Raw genomic sequence first — 25,843 nt, 5'->3', positions numbered from 1 at the left:
TACAAATGTGAATTTCGTCTTTATTAAGGCACGGTGCTTTTAAATTAATGGGACACCTTGTGTAGGTCGCAAAAAAAGAAAGTATGTATTCTACGGATTGAAAGCTTAAATTCGAGGTTACGTGGCCAAGCTTCGCTGTAATTATTCAGCTTTTCTTTCTCTCTCTCCCTCTCTCGGTCTCTCAAATCCCGTGAACTTTTGTGGCCGACTGCACGCGCCGCGGGGGGGGGGGGGGGGGGGCGCACTCGCCCTCAGTGGCACGGCCGCTCGATCCAAAAGCACAAGGCTTGCTTTGCATCGAGTGGCCGTGCTCAGTGGCCGCGGCTCCACACGCTGTCGCGACGCGCGCTGTGTGTTGTCGTTCACGCGCGACGTGACCTCGCGCAGTAGTAAATCGCGGCTTCTCGGATCGCAGGTGTCTGCCGTCTCCGCCGGCCCCGTACACGTGTGTGCGTGTGTGTGTCTTGCTTGCCCCCCCCCCCTCTCCCCCCTTTTGCGTCGTCGTCGTCGGTTTTGCGGTCTTCTGGCTCCGTGCCCCTCTTCTGACGCGCGGGCTGGCGCAGGTTATTCTCACCATCCGGCTGTGGTGGCTACGAGGAGGAGAGGGCGTGTGACGTGTACGCGTACAGTTAGGCCTTTTTGTTCAACGCGACGAGCGCTAATAGCGACACTCGAGGCTGCGCGTGGGCGTCGTACCGCCTCGAAAGAAACGTCGGCTGGACACCTATATATTTGCCGCGACCCAGGGACGGCAGTGACGCGTGCGGTGTTGACCGACGGCCAAACAGCCCCTATAGTGCGACGCGCTTTAACGCGGTGCTTCAGTCATGGCGGGCTGAGAAGGGTGGCCTCTGTTGTCGCCGGATATATAACTGGCTCGCTCGAGGTGGACGCTTGGACAATTTTGGGGCGGAAAGGGGAACCGTTGGCGTTACCTCTCCAGCGACTGGACGCGTGCACGGTGGTTTTTCGCAAGTTCTCGAGCATCTTGAAGTGCGATATAGCTTTTCTTTGCGTATACCTCACTCCCCCCCCTCTCACCCATGCGATCGGAATTAACCGTGCGCTTTTTAGAACAAGCCTTTCGCAGCCCGTGTGTTACTTCGCAGTTTGACTTGATGTTTGAAAAATGCAATATAACCCATCAGTCGATTCCATTGATTTCTTGGCACGTACGGCTTCGTGCGAACTGGGAGCGCTATAGTTACTTAAACCATTTTTTCTTCCTTTGTACTCTCTTTCTTTATTTCTCTCTTGTAAAGCCTTCTTCTGTATGAGGTCTTAACTAACGAGGAGAGGCAGGGTCTTCGCGATCTGGGCATTGAGTAAAGGAGAACTCGAAACCGCGGTAGGGATCGTCTTCGAAGCATGCAGCAAATCCATGAATGCTCGCAACTCATGAATTATGCGTCGAATCATCCATTAAGGGATATACTTATGTCGTGTGGCGCGATCCTCGTTACGAATCCTAGTTTTTTTTTTCTCTATGAATTATGAAATACAAGACACAAAGAATAGAAGCCCGGAAACCTTGTGTTCTCAGTCATGGTCTTGTTTTCTGTTTTATCTTACTCGGGGCTTCATCAAGTATCAAGAAACTTAAAAATACGTCATTTTTAAGTTCGATGCTTTCTTTCTGTGTAGTTTCCATGCAGTGGCCTTCGGTGTGCGTTTTTTTAGTATGTCGCACCACTACATAACTGCGCTCTCAAGTTCTTACGAGACCGCAGCCGCCGCATGAGTTGGCTCTACTCTACAGATTCCGCTGTACTGAAATAATAATAAAGACTACCAGAACGGTTCAGCGAGTTCGGGAAGAAATCCCGAGAGTCGGAGAAAATTAAGGCAGGCTTTTGTCTTTGCACGTCCGAGGCGTCGGGGCTGGCCACCGTCCGAGGCCTGCCACCACTGTTGCCGTACTTTTCCGGCACGTGTTGCTAAACTGAGACAAAAAAATGCATGCACCAAGTGGATTCACTGCAGGACGAAAGCTTCCCTCGGGGATTTCCAATTCTGTCTTGCGCCTGTGTTTTGAGCCTGTGCTGTGTTTCGCCTGTGCTGAGCCGCGTGTTGTGCCTGCAAATTCCCCAGTTTCATCAGACCAGCTGCCGTCCCCCAGCAGGTTTTTCCTTCTGTTCGCAGCCATTCTCTTGCAACTCCGATAAGTCCTCTGGTTTACCTGCCCTCCGCGCATTACGAGTCCCGCCCAACTTCATTTCTTCTTGGGGCATAACACCACGGAGCTTCGTTTCTTTTCTTTCGTGTGCGCTGGCGAATGTCAACGCACGGGCAGGCGAGTCTGCGCAGTGTTTCGCGCTGTCGTTATCCGTGCGCACTGCTTTACAGCAAGGGTCTCGAGCTCGTGCGAGCCATATCAGACCTCGTACAGAGGGGTTACGCGCACCGCGAAGCTTTTCAAGAAGAGGGGCGGAGGAACAGAGGTAGCGAGAAATGAGACAAGGGTAGAGGTTTGCCCGAGCCCCAAGCAAATTATAGGCGTACGAAGTGAAACACTCGAGAGGGGGGCACGACACGCTTCGTACGAGCGAGAAATACCGCGCGGGCAGCCTGGTTGGCGTCCATAGGCCGCCCGTTTCGAGACCCCCGGTCTCTCTACGTGCACCCTGGGTCCCGCCGCGCACGGGGCCCCTCCCCATGGTCATCGCTGTGCGCGGCCGGTTCCTCCCGCTTCTGTTGCGGGAACTCTCTAAATATAAGCGCGAGCACGCAGGGGCGTGGGCCTGCAGGGAAAGGGAGATCAAGGTGAAGACGTCGTCGCCGTGAAGCCTGTGCCAGCAAGCGAAACGAGAGCCCCTGGGGGTTCCAGTCGGCTGCAGCGCTGAGGGTACCTTGGATGGGAGAGGGTAGGGTAAGGAGGAGAGACTCGAGGTATCTGCGAGGAGGAGGGAGGCGATACCGCCGGCTTTGTGTATACTTGTCTGCGCTGCGTTGGTCATGCGGCGCGCGCCGAGGAATGCCTGCTTCGCCGCTAACCCGCTGTTTGTGTTTACAATGCGCGCCCCCGCGGTGAGCGATGGCCAAGGCCACCACGGCACCTCGGGCAAATCGCGCTGTGCGCAGAGCTTCCGTGCGGGGAAAACATTCCGAAAGGAACTGTGGCGCGGCGAACGTTAGCTCTTCGGCTGTCATCGGAATGGCGGCTCGCTTTAGTGCTCGGATTTAGTGTAATCTTCGCGCTTGTGGCTTGTTTTTGTGGCCTTGTCGTACTGTTCGTCTCTCCAAATTTCCGAGCAGCCCTATTTTTCTAACGGGATGAAGACGTAAGTTTCCGCGCGCATGCGGTATCGTCGCAAGGACTTGCAAATAACAGTAATAATAAGTAATCTATTGCATGCATTCAAATAAGTGATACCAAAATCAGACCGGCCAAAGCCGCGTTGGGCTTGACAAGGTATGCAGTGACTGGCAGGAACCTTTCAGACGCGAGGTCACATCAAATCGCGTGTTTCCGCAGCGTTGTGCTTCTGTGTGATATATTCTTCAGTCGTGAGTGCAAGATATAGAATATGCTCGAAGAAGCTGCTCGACTGCGCTCGTACTGTGATAAACGGGCACAGATCCGCGACGCCTTTGACATAATAATTACGAAATGTTTTGCCACATAGAAGTACGTGGCGCAAACCTGTACCTCTTTCACTCATACGTGATGCACTCTGTTTTAAAGCGAAAGCTTTACTGGCCGCGAACTTGCAATTTCTCCGTGGCAGTGCTCCGAGGAGGCACATGACGTCACACCGCGTTCCTCGTCACACCGCATTCCTCGTCGTTGCGTTCGCCTCCGCTCGCTTCGCCAGCTGCGTCCCATGCCTGATAACACGTCGGAGGATAGAAAAGGAGAGCTCGCGTGCGCCGCAACCACAGTTGAGGCGGCAGTATGGACCGCGACAATTCTAATAAGCAGGCCTGGAATGGCCGTCGGAACGAGGTGAAGAGGAAACGAATCGCCCAGGAAACAGACGAACAGCGCGCCGAACGACTGGCTAAACGCCGCAACATAGCTAGACAGCCAGGCTAAACTGGACTTGCAATCAAGATTAACCAAGGCTAACCATGCTATGCCTTAGCTTTCGCTACGTAATCCTGGCATAGCCGCGCTAAGCCACTGCCAATTTTTTTCTTCTTCTTTTTGGCCACGAAGGCGAGTATAGCGAGAGAAGTCTCTGTAGCCTTTGTAGCCTTGCCATGATGTGTGTGAAACGTATGTCGCATCAATTACTGCAGCAGGCTTTTTTATGCCTGCCGCGCAGCAACAGATAGGCGATAACTCGCAGGCGCCATGTTGCCTTCTGGCGGGAGCGCATCGGAATGCGTGGTGTAGGCTCTTTGGCGCTCCCATGGACGCGCCACTACATCAACCCCGGCGCTTGTGTTTATATAGTGCGCGTCTACAGCGTCCGGGTGATGGACGCCCAAGGCCGGTATACCTCGAGGAGATCGCGCTGGCATTTCCCGCGTGTGCGATTTTATCCTGGCGCGTTATATAGCCTCGGGCGCAGAGAGATCTGCGGGAGTGCGAATAGTACGTAGTAACTTTGCAAGGAGACGAAATCGAACGTGCAAGTATAAAATCGAATATTTTTTTTTTTCGGGCGATATGCGGGCAGCCGTTTTAACGAGCCATTAATGTATAGCGACGTTGACGCCGTACTGTATGTTCACGACGTTTTGCAAGCATCCGTGGTTGTACGCTTCACATTACGAGGCGTCGTTTATCAAAACTGGAAATGGTGCGTCAGAAACAACTTAAGCAGTTTGTTCGCGTGCTCGGTCGATCGGAACTCGTCAGTGAGTGCGAATGGTGTAGCCGTTCAGCTTGAAAACGCCCGGCTTTCTGAGCGACGTGTGTATACAGCGTGTTCCGCTATACGTCATTTCTCGTGTTTGGCGTCTACCATGGCCGCCGGAATTAAACTTTTAACGCCCATTTGCTTCAATTTTGCGTTCGGTCGCGCACGGTTGACGTTTTTTTTTTAATATTTGAAGAAAAAAAAAAGTTTTCGAGAAATATTTGTACACAGCGAAGGTTCCATTCGAAGAACCGTATAGGCGAATTGGACAATATCCGATTTGTCGTTCCAAAGGCTGCGCATATCCGTACAGTACGCCCTTGGAGAGATCCCCGGATGTTTAGGCGGATGAGTTGAAGAAGTCGAGACGAGTGCGACGTCGTTCGCCGCTGTCGTGACGCAAGAAGGATGATGGAAGCCCAGAATGAGGTCAGCAGTGCACGTCGCGTCACACGGGCGCTCCCGGCGACCATAGAATCCGCGACGGATGTCCCAATCCGCGAGCTGTAGGTCCGACACGTCGAGAGAGGATGTGCATTACACGGCCTGGTGTCTCGACGGGGCCAGTGGTGTGTGCATACTGGCGGATCTTGACGTTCGTTGATTTCGGAGGTCGTTGATAGCGCGTGTCGTGACGCGTATGAACGTTGTCTATATATATATATATATATATATATATATATATATATATATATATATATATATATATATATATATATATATATATATATTATAGCGGATCGAGGAGTGCTGTAGGATATGCGCATAACCGCCGCAAAAGCACAACCCTTCCAGAAAGATTTGTAATGTCTTTTTTTTTTGTTACGTTAGACTTTGTGAATTCGTTGTCTATGTATAAGCACGTGACCTGCGTAGCTTGTAACTTCCAAATAACGAGTCAATTTGATTTGTCTACTCGGACATGTTTTACGGTTTTGGAATGAAGGGGGTAGGAGGCAGGGGCACCCTATATATACCGAACTTTTCTTTTTTGTCTCGTTCTCAGTAACTTAATTACATTTCCTGGGTAACCTATATGCGTGTCTGGTCGAGACCTGCAGGTGCGCCCCCGCTCGCCGTTCCCTCAAGTTCTTTGATCCCGTCTTCTCGTGCCTTTTTCCCTGACGCGCCCGCACGGAACGCATATAGATATTCCCCCGCGGGATACGCACAGCGCGCATCTCATAATTATACACCGGGAAACCTAGGTTCTGAACAGGCGCGTTGACCAGTTCGCTTATCTATGCTCCGAGGTCTGTGCGCGCGTTCTCATTCGAAATAGTTAACCTTTGCGATCTCCAATCAAGGGAATTGGTTGGTGCGCATGAATCTACATACCTAAGTGTATATCGCGGGCGAGAAAGCGGCGCTTAGAGCTCGGAAAGCCTATAAAAGACTCGCTTCGCTATTTGTAGGCATGACGATCGACCCTTCCGCTTCTTCGGGTCGACAGAGACAAACGGCGAGCAGCGGCATAGTGCAGCATGAAGGGCAAGCGCCCGCCGATTTTCGGCAGTTTTTCCCTCTGCAATGACAAAATTTGCGCACTATAATTTCGTCGTGCCGTCGCGCTTAATGCAACGCGGTAGCTCGTTATACCCGGCGGGGAGGGCGGGGGGGGGGGGGGGGGTGCTCCGGACTGCCCATGTATGCGTGCAGCGCCGACACATGAAAGGTTGGTGAACTAAACGCCACTCGAACTATTGGTATGCGTAGCACCGCTGTTTACACGAAAGGCGGCACCTGTAAGTTTACTTACGGTGAAACAAGAAGTTGAGGGTGTGTATAGGTTTCCAAATCTCCGTAAAAGAAAATTCAGGAAAGGAAAAAGAAAAATCTACGAAAGGAAAGAGGAGACGTAAAGGGAGGCGCTATACTCACAACTGTAAGAAATGATTTTTTTTCTCTCTCTCAGAATAAAGAGAGAGTAAAACATCTTTATTAAATATTATTAATAAAGATGTTTTACTCTCTGTTTATTCTGAGAGAGAGAAAGAAATCCTTTCGTACAGTAGACACCAACTTTCCCTTCAAGTTATCTTGCAGTCATATTGAGCGCGATAGTACGTTATTACGGAAAGCTATAAATTTCTGGGCTGGGGACATGTTACGCGCTTCTTTTATTTGAGAACGTAGAAAGGGGCGTATCGTGCGTTGGGCCAACTTGGAGACACTTTTTTTGTTGTTGCTCTCTTCTTCTTTAGCCTAGTAAGCCGACATGACCCATAACCGCACATTTCTTGAGGCCGCAGGTTTTCTGCTGCCGAGGCGCGAACAAAACCGGTGGTATCTCGCGGACAACTTTCTCTGGCAATGTAAGGGAAGCTGTGTTCATGGAGGTAAAGCGCGCACACATGGTAGTGCTCCTGAAAGCAGTCCCGCATTCTCATTCAAGTTAGCTTGTGTAAGCTGGCGAACAGAAAACGGTGTATTTCTCTGGTATACACCCGTTGCTGTTCCTTATAGCGGCTATGAGGTTGCGCTGCTAAGCACGAGGTCGCGAGATCGAGTGCCGACCGCAGCGGCCGCTTTTCGATGGGGGCGAAACGCACCCCCCCCCCCGTCCCGTGCATTGGGTGGGGGGGAGGGGCGTCATTATTTATTTCGAGTCCCCCACGTTACAGTGCCTATTCTAGCCACTGTACTCACGTATACGTCGTGCCTCGTAATCAAATCGTGGTTTTGGAACGCACATAAAACCCCAGAATTCGTTCAAATTTCTTTTGGTACAGCGCTTGTATTGTGATAAGGCTTAAGTACGCCACCATGCGACCGGTTTTACATCGGACTTTTCCTTTTCTTTTTCCCGCGCATCCGCTTTTCGGCGAATGCGGAACCGTCGCACGCGGAAGGCACGCTGATCCGGTATCTGTTGCTTGAAAACTGGAGGTGCTGTCAAGCTCTGCCGACTTCCTGGCGCACTGATACATCTGCACAAGCTGCGCCCACGTATACGTCGAGCTCCCTTCATTGCCACGTAATGTTTTCGCACGCGGGTCCTGAAATCATCTGCAGGGGCCTGCTAAATTTAGCAGATAACAAGGTGAACATGAATTGCAATAACCTGTCACTATTTAGGACCTTCCAGCTGGCAGCAATTACCTACCAGTAAAACACGCTCCTGGATAAATTAATTTTACACTGAAGTGCACAAGAAAGCTACATGAACGCAATACGCGTGGCACAATTTATTTATTTATTTATAAATTGAGCACAGTAGCGTGTACTATAACTGACTACACTGGACGAAGTATGTTTTCTTGGGCAACTTTAGCGCCCAATACGCGCGACCTGCAGTCGGGTCACAAATAGGCGGTGTCTAAAACGTGGCAGCTATGACTTGTACCTGCAATCACTTCCCGTACATGCAGCCCCAAAAAGCATGGCCTTCGAGATCAGTTTTTGTTACTCGGAAGCGTGTCGTCGCTAGACCGTGGTTTGGAACGCCACCTGTACAGTGCAGCCGCAGAGCGGATGAAAGATTCCATTAACATAGAAACCGCGAATCTGGGCAGTGTTCACGCTGCTGCTGCTGCTACTACTAAGCTACACGCCAGCGGCTACAACGCATGCGGAAGTTGTCCCGTGTAAACGGAGCCGCGCGCTCACGCGACACCGCGGAGACGCGACTGCGCACTTGGCAGTGGGCCCTGCCGCGCGTGTTCGCGTTCCCGCGATCCTTCGGGCATTGTAAGCCCGTAGTTTCGTTTCTCAGTGCGGCCGCGTGTAGCGTGTAATAAACAATGGTTATTCACGAAGCTTCGTGCATTCAGGACAGAAAAAGTAAAATCAGTTGCCGTCAATTCTCTCGTCCACGTTTTTATGCGGGAATACACTGGCTAGCAGTGTACATATATAGGCTCGCACCTATAGTGCTTCTTTCGGTTTATATGTAAACTTCAAGGCGCCAGTTCTTCGGCTGTCTCCAAGCGCTTTCAGTTATACGTCTGCTGCTGCGACTGTACATTTCCTATTGCCTCTGGTCCATTTGCCACCACGCCCGCTTCAAGCCCCGTACGGCGGTGAAGCCGAGGGCTTGTTGTTACATGAGCGAGGATGTGGATGGCTGACGACGTGAAGAAGCCAACAGCTGGTCCGAAACTTTCCTGTGAAGAGACTATAATGGCAAGTGAATAGCTGAAGCATTACGATTAGTCTTGCGGAAGCTTGCGGGGTTGCGAAATACGTTGCTCCGATCTTGTATGGTTAAGTAGAGCCCCCTTCTCGTGATGTCTGCCTTCCCCACACGATGCCGTTGCCTGAGCTATAAGTCCGTAGCGCGCATTGATTGTTGCATCTTATCGACTTCAGCGCCGTTGTATGTAGAAGTGGTACTAGCTAGCGCGGTCGTGGGATGAAGGACTACGAAGGAGCGTTAAGAGGAAGCTTTATTAGGTCGGGCCCAACTCCGTTGCCGCCTATTTATATATACACGTAAAACGCAGAAACGCTTTTCTGAGGACTGAGGTAACCACTGGGCGATTTTAATGTATAGTTTGGTGCATTTGAGAGAAAAAGGTAAATCCTAGTGACTGTTAATTGGAAACGGCATATTGATTTAGGGCCTGAATTATTTCTATTGAACTTTCAAAAATTGGTTAGCTCGAAACAAATAGCACGAAGTTTACAAATTAGTAGTTCTGCACATTGAACAGGTATCACAGTTCTGTAAACTTCCTCCATTATAGAGCATCCAAAGCGGACAAATTTGATATGTCAATTTATTTGTTACGGAAATTCGTTTCATTGTTTACAAGGATATTGCAACAGTTCTACTCACAAATTAGTGGTCTACTTGAAAGCCATGTATAATATATCAAATCTGTCCGCTTCAGATCTAGTATTAGGTCCAATTTGCACAAATGTGATATTATCTTAACATTTTTCTTTTCTATGTAACAAGCCTCATCAAATTTGGTGCACTGGTTTCCGGGAAAACCGATTTATCCTTTCTCGTGTATTTAAATAGGAGGACCCGAGCTAAAGCTTCCCTTTAATTGCGTGACGCTGCCAGCCTTGGGAAGCCATTCCCTTCGCAGTGTCGGCCCAACACGCGACAAGTTTATTTGCCGGATATGTATTGGTTCCCGGTAGTTTTTAATCGATGAGCACTTGTTCGGCTGCCCTGTCGAAGCTCTGCCTGCGGAGGGCACGGAAACCCTCCGCGATTTATGACGCGCCGATCACGTGTTGGGCCGATACATATAGGCCTCAATCGTATTGCGCAATACTCTCTCCTTATCCTTTCCTCCGTGCTGCGACGGGGCTCAGTTAGCGCAGTGTGCTATCTCGCGCTAACGGTAATGAGTATGCTATAAAAGGTACGTTTGTCGTGCCATATTATAGGCACTGCGCCGATCGATATCGAGATGTTGACGTTGTTTCTGGTCGGCGTTTGATTTGGACGGCCCGGGTGCTTCCAGAGCGTTCTCGAATTGCACTGGTAATGACCTATTCGTCGAACTTCCCCGTCTTCGCAGATCTGATTGATGGCTGAAAAAAAAAAAAAAAAACGGCAGCGTGGCGGTATTTGGCGGTGTCCAGAATAGTGCGTAAGTGATCGCCTGCGGGGGTGCGAGACTCCGCGAGGTGGCGACCTTTCCGCCGGCGCATTTCTGTGGTCCCGTTGCCGAAAATGGAAGTCAATCCTCTGCCGATGATGGTGCAGCGGCCACCCCGAAGTTTGAGCCGCTCGGTTTATATGCGCGGAGTTTATAGCGTGACGAGGGCTCGCACAACCGGCGCCGATCGTTATACATTCCACGGCTGCGTGCGTGTTTGGCGAGGCGGCGAAAAATAGCCGTGTGTGCTCGGGGAGTCCGCAGCCCGGCTGGGTTTTTCTTTTTGTTTGTGGTGCACGCAACGGGCGGGATTTGCACGCTATATATACAACGTCAAGTGCTGTTAGACTTCCTGCGTTGCCCCCTTCGTGCTTATCGATATGTGCGCGCTGTCGCCATCGGCCGTCAAGTTTACAGATTAATACGTCATAGGCTCGATGGGTTTCGACTCCGGCAGATTGCACCATTGCGCCGATTAATTACGCGCCCGGCTATAATTTGCGGCCGCACGGCGTGCTTGCGACCATGTGTTCTGACACGCTGCACTCATGTTGATTTATCCTCGATTATGTGGGGGGAAAGAAAGAAAGAAAGAAAGAAAGAGAGAGAGAGATAATCCGATTGATCACCGCAGTAAATCACCTCGCATGCTTGGCGATACAGGAGTGGTAGTGTCGAGGCTTCTTTTTGTTACCTGCATCGTCTTTATTTTCTTTCCCCCAAGTGTCTGGGGCTGTAGGAATACAATACGCTTACTTGCTGAGTTTTGTTCTTCGACTTTATACCGCGATCTTTTTATTGAACCGCCGTGATGGCTGTAAGGCAAATCTCGACGATGAGCAATTGAGAGAGGTTGTGCATTCGATCCTCGACCGCATATCGATGGGCACAGCTTGCCAAAACGCTCGTCTAATAGACTGCCTTGCTTTGAGTGCGCGTAATTAGTTCGGGTGGTCGAAATCAGTCGGGAGCCCTCGGATACAGCGTCTGCCACGCGTAGTGCGTACCGACGCGCGCGCCACTGGTGGTGGCCTTGCGCAGAACACACGGGAGAGGAGCCAGCCGCGCGCCGTAGTTTTTGCGTCGTTGTTAGTGCTCCTCTGTCTTGTTCATGTTTTCAGAGCAAAATAGGCAACACCCTTTGCATGTGTGGGGTGGGCGAAGCTTCAAGGAATTTCGAAGAAGAATTGTTGCAGGGTGGGGGGCTCAAACTACCGGCGAGAACGTGCCGGCGATACGGTTCTAATAATTCCCCGAAAAGCCTCATCAGTGGGAGCAACGATAGCAATGAATCGCCGCTTCGGTGGGAAATTTCTTGTGCTCATCCTTTCCTTTGGCGCGTCGGTGTTTTTTCCCACTCGATCATAGACGCGTAATCGACGAAGTTCGTCTGCAGTGCAACATGTAGTTTAAAGGCATTTCGCTGACCGGAATGCCGTTTGCCGCTTATATTGTTTTCCGCGTCCTTACCGCGTTGCGCTACCTAGGCAGCATGGCTGCACGAGCGCATTCTGTTGTATGTTAACGCTACTGAAGTTTGCAAGAACTGAAATTGATTGCTTTTATGTGGCCCGGTAAATGCTCGCACCAGCTGTCGCGCACTTCATATTTTTACATGTATTTTATGCGTGGCTTCGCACATGTTTAAACTGTTGCTAGTTGCTTCATGCATAACTCTTGCCGATTCTTTTGAGCTGCGAGGTTTTCACCCTGCTTCGTTTGTAAAGGGCATAAATCACGCTGTGCCTTATCGGAATTATACCAAGTAAGTGCTTCTCTGACAGCTTTATTCTTTTCGCCCCAGGGCATCTTAGATATTGTGGTTTTTTGGGAAATGTGTTTAGAAAATAGATAGTTCAGGGCGCGAGAATTGCTAGTAGTTGCTGCGTATGGTATTTTTGTTCCATTCTTCCCTGAAAAGTTCATGCCACGTTTGGGAAGTCATGACAACTCGATGCTGTCTGAGCAGACCTACCACACCGAGTGATTTGTTTGTTTCACAACGTAGTCCCTTCTTGCATGTGAATTTTGTACTCAACTGAATTCTTTCTTATTATACGCTTACGCCACAGAGAACTAAACACGCCCTTGCCGGCAGCGCTCATCTACTTTGACTGACGCTGCTCTGCCTTTAAATATATCATGTGGCACCTCTCTCTAGTAACATAAAGAAAAGTACTGAAAGGTTAGTCAGACTTTAGCTTTGTACGTTTCCAAGCAGCCCCCTTGGGGAATCTAAAATTGCAAAAACTGCAGTGCGAACCGCAGTTCATCGGCGTATACAGCAGAATTGCATCGGCGGTACAGCGCTAACACGAGCTTTTATTAACCCGTGCGTTTGGTGACTTCGTTGACTAGTGTACACGTTTCCATCAGTCAATTCGCAGTTACTCTTCTTGAGGCGACTTTGACTGCCCTTATTCGGCGATGTCACATGTATTCATCGGCAGAAAGACCACAACGGCATATGCAGACATCGCACGGTGCGTATTTGTTTGATATGAGTCGGCGCTAACGACGGGTCCTTATTATTGAGGTACAGAAGCAACATTACGGCAAGGGTAGAAAAAAAAAAAGCGATCGAGACATCGCATTACTCAACAAAATTTATCGGCTAGTCAACATGAGCTCCACTTCATGTAAAAGGGGTTTATGGCGTTTGTCTGCGGGACGCACCTGACACGTATGTGGACCATGTTGTCCCAAACACCGGTAACGTCGTGTTCATACCCGCTCCCACAGAGGTCAGCGTCTTCTCTACAGCTGTCACCGCAGAATAAGCAGTCTGGCACTCGAACAGAGAAGAAATCATAGCCGCGAACTTCAGCCATCCCTGCACCCGCCGTGGTTGCTCAGTGGCTATGGTGTTGGGCTGCTGAGCACGAGGTCGCGGGATCGAATCCCGGCTACGGCGGCCGCATTTCGATGGTGGCGAAATGGGAAAACACCCGTGTACTTAGATTTAGGTGCACGTTAAAGAACCCCAGGTGGTCGAAATTTCCGGAGTCCTCCACTACGGCGTGCCTCATAATCAGAAAGTGGTTTTGGCACGTAAAACTCCATAATTTAATTCTTTTCAGCCATCCCTGCTGCAATGGGTTGTCTGCTACTGCTCCCGCGCGTGCTGTTCGAAGCGCCCGCTAGGTGGCTATCCGTGGCGCCTCTATTAAGGTCCCTTTAGCCGTATAGGCCGAATGTTTGTAGCGGCCAAGCAAATCAAGTCAGTCAATCAATCAATCAATCAATCTACGGGCACCTCCTACGAAGCTATACGCATCACGACGATGCGTATAGCGTACAGCGTGTACGCCTTCCGGGCGTACACGCTGTTGTGCAAGCCACCATTCCATATGCCCTCCCCCCTCCGCCCCCCTGCCCCCGGCCTTCTTTCCGTCGCTGCTGCAATCTTTCTGGCGGGGCGCGGTCCCTGCCGGTCATCACTTTCCGTCTTCTCCCGGCCGGGTGTGTCTGTAGGCGGTGGTTGTCGCGTGCGCGTGGGTTCGCGCACATTGCGCGATGCCTACGTCGTCGCTCGGCGTCTCGTGGCAGAAGGCGCCGCAGCGCGTGATGCAAAAAGCGCGGATCCGCGCCGCGCGTCGCGTGCATCCGGTGGCCGCGCTGTTCGCGCAGGCGTGGCGCGCGCATCTGCCGAGCGCCGCAAGGTCGCCCCCTACTACTACTACCGTATCATGTTTGTGTGCCGTTTGTTTGCTTGTCTTGTTTGGCCTTCATTTCTCTTTCTTTACTCGCATACGGCATGCGCGTGTGCATGTTATTTCGCGTTTCGTCCGGCGCTTCTCTTTCGGTTCCGTGGCGGATGCGTTTCACGGTTCGGTGCGTTGCACCGACGCGGCGCCAGGGGGGGGGGGACCTTTACTACTGGTACAAGGTTGTACACGACCGCAGCTGGCTGCGCGGGGCTCGATATAGTAGCGGGCGGACTGCGCGTCGTGCCTTGCCGGCCGTGGCTGTAATAGTGCGGGGTGCGAGAGGAGGAGGAGAGGGTTGGGGGCAGAAGAAAGTAAACCGCTCTGCGTGGGTGTGGCCGGTATTTGGTTTCTCGCAGAGGAAAAAAAAAGAGGAAAAGAGTGGGGTCGCTGTCTGTTGGGTGTTTGGTCTCTCTTTCTCTCTCTCTCTCTCTCTCTCACACACACACACACCGCACGCACACACTCTTTCTCTCTGTTTCGCGTGGCTTCCCGTTTCCTGATCTTGGATTCATGAACTCGGCTCCGGTGACAGAAAAAAAAAAAAAAAAAACAGATATGCTGACCTCGCTCACTAAATTGACATACAAACAAGGCGCCGACGTGAGGCCATCCTTGCTGGATGCGCTTTCATGCTCGGGCGTGCTGTACTTTCCGGTGCAGTGGTCTGGCTTGTTTTTTTTTTTTTTTCGCTCTCCCTCTAGTCTCTTTCTGAATGCGGTTCTGACCTTCCAGCCTCGTAATGTATAAGCGCACGGAGTCACTCTGACTGTATGGGGAGGTCGTCGAAAGAAAAAAGGCACCAGCGCCGTTCCCCAAGCACGTTCCGCGGTCACTCGTATCCGGGCAACTGCGCACTGCTGTTAGAACCGCCTCTCTGTGAGCTAGTGTATGTCAGCCGCTCGGATGACAAACTACTCTCGTAGGAGGGGACCCTTGGCCTAATAAGCATGTCTTGCGCGCACTGGACCGCAAAAGCCCCGTTATCGCTTCTTGAAGGCGACATGCACTGTTAAGAACGCTTGTGACGGCTATAGCGAGTGTGTGTGTTCGCATGTACTTAGCTGCCTCGTTATTTTTTCTCCCCCTTTCTCGAATGTGCGCTACCCGACCGTGTACGGCCACGGTTTTAATTTCCTCCCTGGCTTCTTTGTGGTAATTTTTCCCTACATAACCTCGGTAGGTGATCTGCGGCTACCCGACGCGGCGGCTGAGTTTCTGTTGCTGCGCTCGAGGTTGCGAGTTCGAATCCCGGCGGCAACATTCTAATAAGGGTGGAATGCAGAAAAACAAACGCTCGTGTGCCGAACGCTTCGACCCTGCGCTGGGGCGTCTCTCGCACGACCACTCAGTGTTACTTTTGGGACGTTCACCCTTCATGCTGTGTGCCCACACACTGTGACACACGATATCCGCATAAAAAAAAAGAAACAACCTAAAAATAACCTGTTTAAGACTTCATTTGTACGATGAGAATGTTTCTAATAAGAGAGTGAGATAGCAATAACCATAAAATCTTATTGGAGTGGAAACTATTAGTATAGTAACTACCAATTGTTTTGCTGAACCAATCACTAAAAAAAAAAAAAAATATTGCTCGTACGTATCATAAGCGCTGTACAAAGATACCTTATATTTCGGGAGCGTAAATAATATTTTTTTTTTTTTTGTAGCTATCAGACTCGATGTAGCATATACCATGTGTCAGCCATCGCAGGGCTGAACTCCATCGACCAACTAACTAACCAATCAAACTCTGCGGAGTATGAACGCGTCGTATCCAAGCAGACAGATTGGATTTGCCGCGACACCGCGCCGTTCTGTAGCCGGATGGATGTCAGGGATGATCTTGCTCCCCTTGACACCTTTCTTTTGCCCAACGGTGGGGGTGGAGGTCGTTCTGCGTAAAAAAGTCCTCGGGCGTCGTTGAATAGGCCCCTCTCCTAGTGTGTATGTGTGCGTGTGTGTGTGCGCGCGCTCAAACACACACACACACATACACGCTTGGTTCGGCGATTGACGTTATTCGCGTGACCCCCACTGGCGCACGGGCAAGCTGGCGGCGCGCGATCGTACCACTTTCAAAGCCATGTTCGATGCAGGCTTTGAACATCCGGGGTTTTTGTACGCTGCACCTGCTGACACTCCTTAACATGCCGGCCGGGTGCTGTTGCGCTGTAGCATGGGTTAGCTTTAAGCTATAGACGAATGACAGCGTATTTGACCTTATTTTTTCCGGTTCCGAGTATAGGATGGCGCTGTGTGGTAACGTCTGCCACAGCCTCAAATTATCCGCAGCAGGTGGTCAACGTCCGTCAACTTGAGTTTAACGGGAAGCAGCGCGAAAGAGAGCATGCTGCTATTGTACTTTATTACGAACGGTATGCATCGCGCGCTGAGATTTTCGTCTGGTCAGTGACTCGAGGCACACGTAACCCGTTCTGATTTTCTCGTTTTCATTTGAAGAGATTTGCATCAGTGTAACAACGGACACATTTTCACTCGCGAGTGCGTCCCGCCTTGTTGGTAGACTTCGCTGTGCAGGCGAAGCTGGGGGCGAATGGTTCGATCCTCTCGTATGCAGTATGTTTTTAAACGTATATATTCGTCAAAAATTACTCCTGCATATCTGTCGGAAGTTTTGTGGGTACACTGCGGATTGAAACGTCCGTTGTATGAAGCGGCGCTGTGGAGTTATTATACGAGCGGCATCGATTAGTATAACGGCGTCTTCCGAGCGCAGTTGCAAACTCCTTGGCACGCGTTAATGGTGAGCGTAATTGCGTTATATGTTTCACTTTTGCAAGAGCAGTAAATAAGAAGCAACTGATCGTTCGCTACACCTTGTTGTGTAGCGTATTGCCGACATCAGACGAACATGGCCCCCCTCGCAACTTCACTTCTGCCGCGATATTCAATGTCTGTGCTCCTAACAACAACAACAAAAAAAAAAGCTATAAAAACTACGAAATAAGTAAATTGTATCTTTTCTTGATCTTTAAATATATACATATTACCAAAACCATGCAGCACCATTCTACTGCCTGTTGTATGATTACTGGATAAAGTTGACAATAATTGCGTGCGCAAGCACAGCAGATGTTTAGCAATTTTATTCACTATTTTGCTTATCACTTTAGGGCAGATGTAAATTCGGGTCCTATGAGTTCTCGAGCCATGTCCGCTCGTAACGAATTTTGAGGCTAGCCCAAGTTTATTTATAGACAGTTGCCTTCATCTACACAGCTCCGAATTAGTTACGCAACCATTAAGCACGCAGGGCGAGTTTAATTGGAACACCGAGTCATTTGGTCGTACAGTTGGAAGCGCGTATCTCGAAAATACCGCCAGCATCAGAATTCCTCTTACAACAACTTACGAATTCAACGGTTCAAATTGATAAATTGCAGTGTGTACTCCACGAAGCCAACTGACGGTCTTGGGGCTACAGGTCCAATATGCGTGTGCAACAATTAACCAGTTACATGGACCGATGGACAGCCGTCGTCACATTCTTCAGTTAGTGGAGCATAGATCGTTAGCATGCGTCATTGCAGTCTTGGGTTCGGCCCTCACTGGCGGGAAGTTGGCATTGCTTCCACTTTTATTTTCCGCCTTTCCTTACCATTTCTAGGTTTCCGTTAAGCAACAGTAAAATTCCTATGCCCCCCTTTTTTTTTTCAGTTTGAAGAAAATTTGGAAACCGCTTTTTCCTTGGCTTGTGGTTGTTATAAAAACACAAATCGGGCTTCGTGTTCCCCTTATCCCTCTACCTCAGCTTGTGTACCCTGGAGTGATTAGATTAAAGATTAACTAGGGAAAATTAGTTGATTGGTCAATTGCTCGTGTCGATTTCCATATGGATGTAACCTGCGCACCTCTTCGAGTAGTCAAACTCCGGAAGTGGAATTGCCCTTACAGAATTAATTTGTAAAAATTTGGTTGTTTCTACAAACGCCTTGTTTCTTTCAATATACTTTCTGCTCAGACACGATTGAATATCGTGCTCGATTTCTTCAATGGTACCGCTAGCTGTCACAGGATATGTGTGCAGATCCCAGCGCGATGTGCGATGGGAGCATGCATGGCGCTTACAGGACATGGCGTCGCCGCCTCCGTATTTTGTTTTTTAGGACACACCCTATATGTGCCTGAATTAGAAGCAATGTGGCACTTTCATCACGGTACCTTTGAATCAGAGAAATTCAGCGGTCATGGCGATGCGAAGCTATAGTGTTACGCCAGAAGGAATTGAAGTGCTCAACTGAACCTACACACTCCACGAATAGTGGTGTCTTTTGCTGGTTTTGTGAGCGTGAGAGTCTGTCGCCGCGGCTGGTTAAAACGTTGTGGAACATATGATTCGGTCGTAAATAGTAATGCATCCAACCCGATTTACAGCTTAATCGTGGTTGTCTGAAAATTATGGACTGGCATATGTAGTATAATTTAAGCTTTACAAACCACCGTGTTATTCCTTGCACCCAAACCTCCAATATCACAGGCTGCCAAGGAATTTTCATAGTACGAGTCGGGGAAAATCCGGGGAAGATATTGTTTTAATGTGCCAGTGTAGTGCAGACACCCTCCTTTATGTTGAAATTGATATGAAAGCGTACAAGTAGTCGTGTTATTGCTGTGCGCATGCGCATCACTCCCCTCTGGAAGGTCCAGGCTCTTTCGGGCATGTAAAATAAATCCAGGTTCGGCTTTTTTTGTCGAGAAAACCTGCTGTAGTGCCGATTTTGACTACCCGCCGTGGTTGCTCAGTGGCTACGGTGTTGGGCTGCTGAGCACGAGGTCGCGGGATCGAATCCCGGCCACGGCGGCCGCATTTCGATGGGGGCGAAATGCGAAAACACCCGTGTACTTAGATTTAGGTGCACGTTAAAGAACCCCATGTGGTCGAAATTTCCTGAGTCTTCCACTACGGCGTGCCTCATAATCAGAAAGGGGTTTTGGCACGTTAAACCCCATAATTTAATTTTAATTATGACTAGTGTGTGCAACGAGCCATGCAACTGCGTATAAGCCCTCACTTATGATAGAGAGAGAGAGAGTTTGCGCAGGCGCACTTTTCAGCGTGCCACTCGCACTATACAAGTGGCATCTCAAGGCTGAGCGCCGGCGGCCATGTGGCGATGCGTGCATGTGCATGGCAGAGGGGGAGCGTTCTCTTGTATTATTTCGCTCGCTTCACCACGCTGTTGTCGCATGCTTGGAGGTTCACGTGGATGGCGGTTTTCTGTCTTTTTTTTCTTCCTTTCTTTTTGTTTTTTGAGCGATAGTCGATGTAAGGGCGCCAGCAGCTGTGCACTGGCGCGTGCTCGTCGGCTAATGTGTCCGTGGCAGCTACTAATAAAGCGCTTGCGCGGCTTAACATGGCTTCCAAAAACCGGGAAAGAAAAAAAAAATTAGTGAGAAGTGAGGGTGAACCGGAACTTTCCAGTGTTTTCTCTTTGTTTTCGGTCCATAATGAAATACGAGAGGCAAAAAAAAAAAAAAAAAGCTTTTTCACTCTTGCTTCCGTGTCATCTCGAATGAGCCCGGTAGATTCGTTCGTTTCTGGACCGCGTCGTCTGCTCGCTCGACCTCATTCTGCGCGAGTAAGTCACGCAGGGACTAAGCGCGCCGCCGAGCCCCCGAGGTGACTTCGTGGGTTTTGTTTGCGCCCCTGCGGGCAAGTTACCTCGGAAGCTAAATTTTACGCCCGTTTAGTTTTGGGCGTGGCAACAAAGAAAACGAGAAATGTCTTACGTTGTCTGTAGGCCTAGTTTCTGTAAGCGCTTGTTTACCGTCGCTATTAATTATCCTTGCTCACCACCAGCGAGTCACGCTGGAATGGAGCACGCGACAAGAACGACCACCCGCCAATACCTATTTTGCTATACTTATCTACACCTTTCCTAGCTAAAAAAAAAAAGAAAAAAAAAAACCGGACGCGATGAGCGTGCTCTCATCCCCATGTGTGCCCTCTCCTAACTTCAGGAGAGTCTGACTTCAGCGTGTGGTCAAGAAGGCCCTAATTACAGAGCCTTGCTGGCTTTCCGGCATGGTGCGGAATCGTATTCGCATTTATAGGCTTCTTTCTAGTTTTTCTTTCTTTTTATGCCATATAAGACAGCTGTCCCCGAAAAAGAAAATTAGCGCCACAGCGCTGTGACTTAGATTCGCTTGCATCTGTTAGCAAACTACCTTGAAGACACTTCTTATGCGCACTTTGTTGTGAACATTTCAGAAAAATAAAACGAGGCTATGTCGTGTAGGCCATGGCCAGCGAGGTCGGATGGCGCGCCGCTGTGTAGGCGCAATTTATTTTCGTCCCCGTCGAGGAAACCGCGTGGCGCGCTGCAGTCGTTTCGGTGGTGGCGACATCTCGCGGCTATGACACTAAACTTTCCTCACGTGCCCGCGACAGTGCCGGTTGTTTGAGCGTTATATATAGTCGATTTTAAGGCAGATTAGACATTTAAATTACAATTTAGACCAACAGGTGTTTTTGAAGGGATTGTTTCATCTTCGTGGCGAACTTTGCGCTAGCCATTACGAAGTATCTTCTGCAAAGCCTTAGATTTTACACAGATTCTTACCGGCACCACAAGGACCATCGTTTAGGAAGGGATGTGCGTGATTGCTGCTTCTCAGTCACCACTTTTGGCGCACACACATATAAATATATATATTTGTTACTCGCTGTATATTTTATAGCTGTTATGCACTTACGATATATTTTATATATATATATTTTATATGCATATTTTATATTTGGAATTTATAGTAATATAATGTGGCCAAACTAGCTTCTCCGAGCTGCTCCAATTTTTGCGGCCGGTGCTACGACGGAGATTACTCCTCGGGCGCCTCAAGTCGCCCTGGCATTGCACTGCCGCCAGGGTCGACTTAGCACTTCCCCTCCGCTCTGGGAAGTGCACCTTGCAAATCTGAAAAAAGAATGGCTATGGTGCGGCTTGAACTGCATCGCTTTTCGCCGGACTGCGCCATGCGTATGTGCAATGTCTGATTCGCATCACGTTTTAGTGAAATGGCGACGCGTGTCCGCTCAGTCGTTAAGGGCCACTTTTCTGCGCTTTGTGGTTTGCTTGATTACACAGACCTTTGTCTGTTACTTGTGCTGCTTGGTGGAATTCTGTGACGTTCCAACCCTTACGAAAACTTTTACACACGTGAACACGAAACATTTAGGGCAGGATTAGAGAAACGCAGTGCGTCTAGCTCATGAATGACCCCCTGTGTGCATCCTCCCCTCCCGAATGCACAAAAGTTAAAGGTGGAACGCTGAAATAAGCATACACGAATTAGGCTGACCGGATGGTGTTGATGCTCATGTCTAAGATGGAGACAGGGGAGGAAGGAATAATTCACCGATGATTACGATACTCTCTAATGCGAAATTTGAGCGTAGCTCCATGTGTGTTTTCATTGCGCGATATGTTGGCTGGCGCGGACAATCTGTCTCGTGCGGCACGTTGCAGACGGAGCGAAGTTTGGCGCTTTGGAGATCGCGAGAGGCAGCGTGTGGGTGACGCGTGTGCGCGATTCACAGCAGCCGCCACAGACAGACGTCCACTCCTGCAGCGCTTTCTTTCCGTATGTGGTATCGGTGGACGTGCTCGCCGCATGCCTTATCAATGGCGTCATCTGTGAAAACGCGCGCTACCCTGGCGCTATCTCGTAGCGATCGTCGCCGCAGAACACGTCTTGCGCAGCACTACGCACTTCTTCTCACGCCTTCGGCATACACTCCTCCGCCGCTTTCCACCTAATGGTTCCGCTGCATCCTCCTCCTCCGCTTTCCTCCACGCGCTTCTTCGCTGTCTTTCATCCCCTGCTGCTCCCTGCGTTCGCTTTTTCGTCCTTCGCTGCGCTCGTTCGCTTTGTTACGCCGAGGTACGCAGACTCTCAACGCAGGAACGGGCGCCTAAGTGTTGCGCTCTAAAAAAAAAACCGAAACAAAAGTAGACGTGCCCTCCTTGTGGTTACTGTTGGTGTCCATTGACCAGACTCTCGGTCAGGCGAAAAGAGACAAGGGGCATTTTTATTTGAACCAAAAGGTACAGTAGAGCATGCATTGGAAATGTTCTATAAAAATGTTGCCGTGGGAAGACATGGAGTAAGTTTTTTGAAAACCTCTAGCATCACTGCACTGTAGCCATGGCAACAAAAGTGTGAGAGCACAGCTGGAATGCCTCTACGCCTCATATAATAATTATGTGCCGTGAGAACAGAAACGTTTATCTTGTTTCCTGAACATCAGCGGCTTAAATTGTGAGAGTATAGCCCTGGTCCTAGGAGAACGATTACAATACTGATCGTGTGAGATGCAAGTGCAAGAACTGCTATGTGTGTGTGGACCTGTGTACGGCCATTCTTGGTGCAGTATTAAATATCAGCAGTATTGTTTTATTTTTTAAAGGGGCACTGTTCAGCTGCATTCATAACTCACGTTTATTTTATACCAGCCACGTCAGTATTATTGTGAGGTAGAGGCTTGGTAAGCCAGAGAACACGTAACAATGAAAGACAGCCTTGAAGTCACTGTTAGTGACTCAATGTTCTCCTCGCCTGGACATTGAGGCACTCTATAGTGACTATCTTTTCAGGGCATCACGGAATTTGAACAGGGCCTGTCTCTTGTTAATAGTTGATTAGTATACATTGATTACGTTGTGTTCTAAAGGAAAGACTCACTGAGGAGTTGTGACATACTGTATATACTCTATTACAACGCGCACTCATTTTCCATGACCAAAAAAAGAAAAGTCCATTACAGTACCACGCACCTCATTATTTCATACATAAATACAACTTTCTCTAATTTGGAAAAACAAAAGATTTACTCCCAGTGCACTGAAGTTGCAGTAAATAAAAAAGAAATGCAGTGTTGCCCAAAAGGCGAAGCATCAATTGCGATAGCAAATTAGTAGACAGCTATACAAAAAGCAAGGATAGTGGTTTTATCGGCCGTATAAACTTTTAAACATTCGCTTAGTAAGTAAATTAACAAGCATGGTGTCATGCGCGCACAACCAAACATGAGCATGTCTCACTCAATGACCACGGAAACTTTTTATCAGAACGCTGGAGTGAAGAAGTGTGGTAGCAGGAGCAAGCGAATTGAGTTTTGTGTGGCCTCTAGCTTCAACATGAACTAAGCGACAAGAACACAGTGCGGTACACCTAGATACGTAAACTGTCGCCATCGCAGGTCACTTTCAAGGTAGGGGCCGCGTGTCCATACCTACGTAGCAGCCGCCGGAGTAGAACACCTCTCCCGTTTGCGCCAGTGCCGCATGCAAGTTTTGCGAACTCCGCACGCTCGTGATGCGGCCCGATTTCCGCCTGTCTCCACACAAGTGATCACTTTCCTTTTAATTGCGGTATCGTGATGAACACTCGGCGTATGTTCGCATTCGGCACTTCCATGCTGATAGAGCAGACGCAGAAAACGGGAAGACGGATGGTGCAGTAACCTAAGCACCCGTACTACAGCACATGGAGGAAGCTACGGCAGCTAGGCTTGAAGCGCGTATGAGGTGGCCGTTTTGAAATGCCGATGGCAATATGGTAGCACAGATTTAGGGTCGTACTCAATTCTAATGTGCACACAATTTTCGAACCCATTTTATCCAGAAGAAAGTGTGCATTAGGTTCAAGTTAATACGGTAGGCTGGAAAATAAGACACGTTTTTACAAAAACAGTGACTTAATACTAAAGTACCAGAGCTACTGCAGTATGGGTACGTAGTCTAAGAAAGAAAGCATTTCCCTTCATATTTTAATGTTTTGCCACCAAATAGTAAGTGAAAATTTGAGCTTCAGCAGACCAAACAGCAGGTGCGTTGCGTGTCTGTTGTCAAGGCGTCCTAGCACACTTCCAGTTGATTTTAATCCACAAATAGAATGCAATTGAGTCACATTGCTCATCAAATGCTCAGTGTCCTAGCCCTTGCTATTATCATTTTGGTTCATACTGTATAGCATAATTTGAAGCAGTGAAGATGGGACAAGGTAACGAAGAGGATGATGAGAAAATGCTGCTATCCTGTTTGCACTGCTTATCGAATTCATCCTATAAAGCCTCTGCATTCAGCTGCTTGAGTTCAGCCTTTGAGTATGGGCTACAACCTTTTTCTCTCCTTCCAACACAGGCTGACCAGCGGAAGGGCCCACTAGCAACCAACAATGGCCTCGTCTGCGGGGGCGCCGGGCTCTCCCGAAGGTGGCGGTGTGCTGCCCACCCGGCGCCACCCGCTGGCTGGCGGCCGCTTTTCTCTGCGACGCCTGCTCGGTTCGTCATCGTCCTTTCTCAACCGGCGCAACTTTGGCCGCTCCTGCAACTCCCCCCACGATGCCGAACAGGCTGTCCGGCCCCCGCAACGGATGCCACCACAGCAGCATAGGGTGCGTGTTGTGTTGGGCAGGTGACCGAGTCGGCTCTCATGTGTGTCGAGTTTGTGTTGACATTCTGTCTATCGCAAAAGTTCCCAGGCCACAGCGTGCTTCTGAGGAGACTGACATAGTGTTGTGTGGCGATTACTGCTGGCCTTGATCGGCTCGCTCCATTAATCACCTGTATGTCTGAGAACAGTCTGGTGCTGAGGACCACGCCACTACTGTGTGGCTTTTACGTCCACTCCATAATGGTCCAATATTATGTTGGACGCCACCGCGAGAACTTTGGCTTAGAGACATTTTGCGAGCAATATTATATTCTTGAGAAGAACTTAATCTTGGCCTTGTTGGTGTTTGCTAAAAATGTATTTACTGCTAAAAGAGGCATGCCACAGGCAGAAACAAAGGCGATGATAGGGGTGATTCTCTACTGACCAACATTGTTGTCATCTGTGTTCATTTTAGCTGTTTGCCTCATTGGTGGTAAACATATGTCCTTTAGTATAACTTCATTCGAGGCTCGTACTGCATTCTGTTTGCAACCCCGCTCACGTTGCAGGACACGCGGAGGAATAGCGGCGGCAGCGGTGGTGCAGCGTCTCGGCTGGGTGCCGCCGAGCGCCAGGGCAGCTCGGACACCGAGTCCCTGTGGAGCTGTGGTGGCGGCCTGCTCGAGTGCCCGCTCTGCCTGCTCGAGGCACCGGCCGAGGCGTTCCCACGGCTTGCGTCGTGCACGCACCGGGCCTGCGCCGACTGCCTGCGCCAGTACCTTCGTGTGGAGATATCCGAAAGCCGGGTGAACATCGCCTGCCCCGCCTGCTCGGAGCCCATGCACCCAAGCGACATCCGGCGCCTGCTCCAGGACGAGCTCATGGTGGCCAAATATGAGAGCTTCATGCTGCGCCGCGTCCTCGTCACTGAGCCAGATGCCCGTTGGTGCCCTGCACCAGATTGCGGGTGAGCCCTTGTTTTTCATTGATGGAACTGGCATGCGGACCCTGTCTCCCCATGGCATATGCCGACTCCAGCAGAAACAATGAGAACGTTCTAGCTGACCATTTCATGGGCCTTACAGGCACGTGTCCCGGAGACATGAGGGCTTGGCAGTCTGCCAAATGGCCGAAACCAAGTGGATGTATTGTTGCATTCCACTGCCAGCCCAAAAAACATGCGCACATGCAATAGCATTCTTCCATAATGGTCGTGTGCAACTTGTTAAAATACTCATGTCTGAGTGCAATGAACAGTATATGCTTGGCTAAAAAGGTCTGATGAGGGCAAGTGACATCAGAATGGTGTCATCGAGGGGTTATTTCGGAATGCTATGGCAGTGCTGGCATAGGTTGCATAAGAT

At 49.7% G+C, this 25,843-nt stretch overlaps 1 protein-coding gene across 3 annotated transcripts in view; it reads left to right on the top strand.

Annotated features, from left to right (window-relative positions):
* Positions 1-25,843, top strand: part of LOC126537889 (E3 ubiquitin-protein ligase RNF19A-like) — a 123,958-nt gene that overhangs the window by 68,650 nt on the left and 29,465 nt on the right. For all 3 annotated transcript variants that reach the window (XM_050184988.3, XM_050184990.3, XM_050184991.3), the window contains exons 2-3: positions 24,246-24,498; positions 25,049-25,446. In XM_050184988.3, coding sequence (XP_050040945.1) covers positions 24,280-24,498; positions 25,049-25,446 — 617 coding nt within the window. In that variant the 5' untranslated portion in view covers positions 24,246-24,279. The remainder of the gene's footprint in view (positions 1-24,245; positions 24,499-25,048; positions 25,447-25,843) is intronic.

The sequence above is a fragment of the Dermacentor andersoni genome, chromosome 4, assembly GCF_023375885.2.
Source record: "Dermacentor andersoni chromosome 4, qqDerAnde1_hic_scaffold, whole genome shotgun sequence".
Classification (NCBI taxonomy): domain Eukaryota; kingdom Metazoa; phylum Arthropoda; class Arachnida; order Ixodida; family Ixodidae; genus Dermacentor; species Dermacentor andersoni.
Note: the sequence above shows the minus strand (reverse complement) of the source record. Positions and strands in the feature narration are given on the sequence as shown.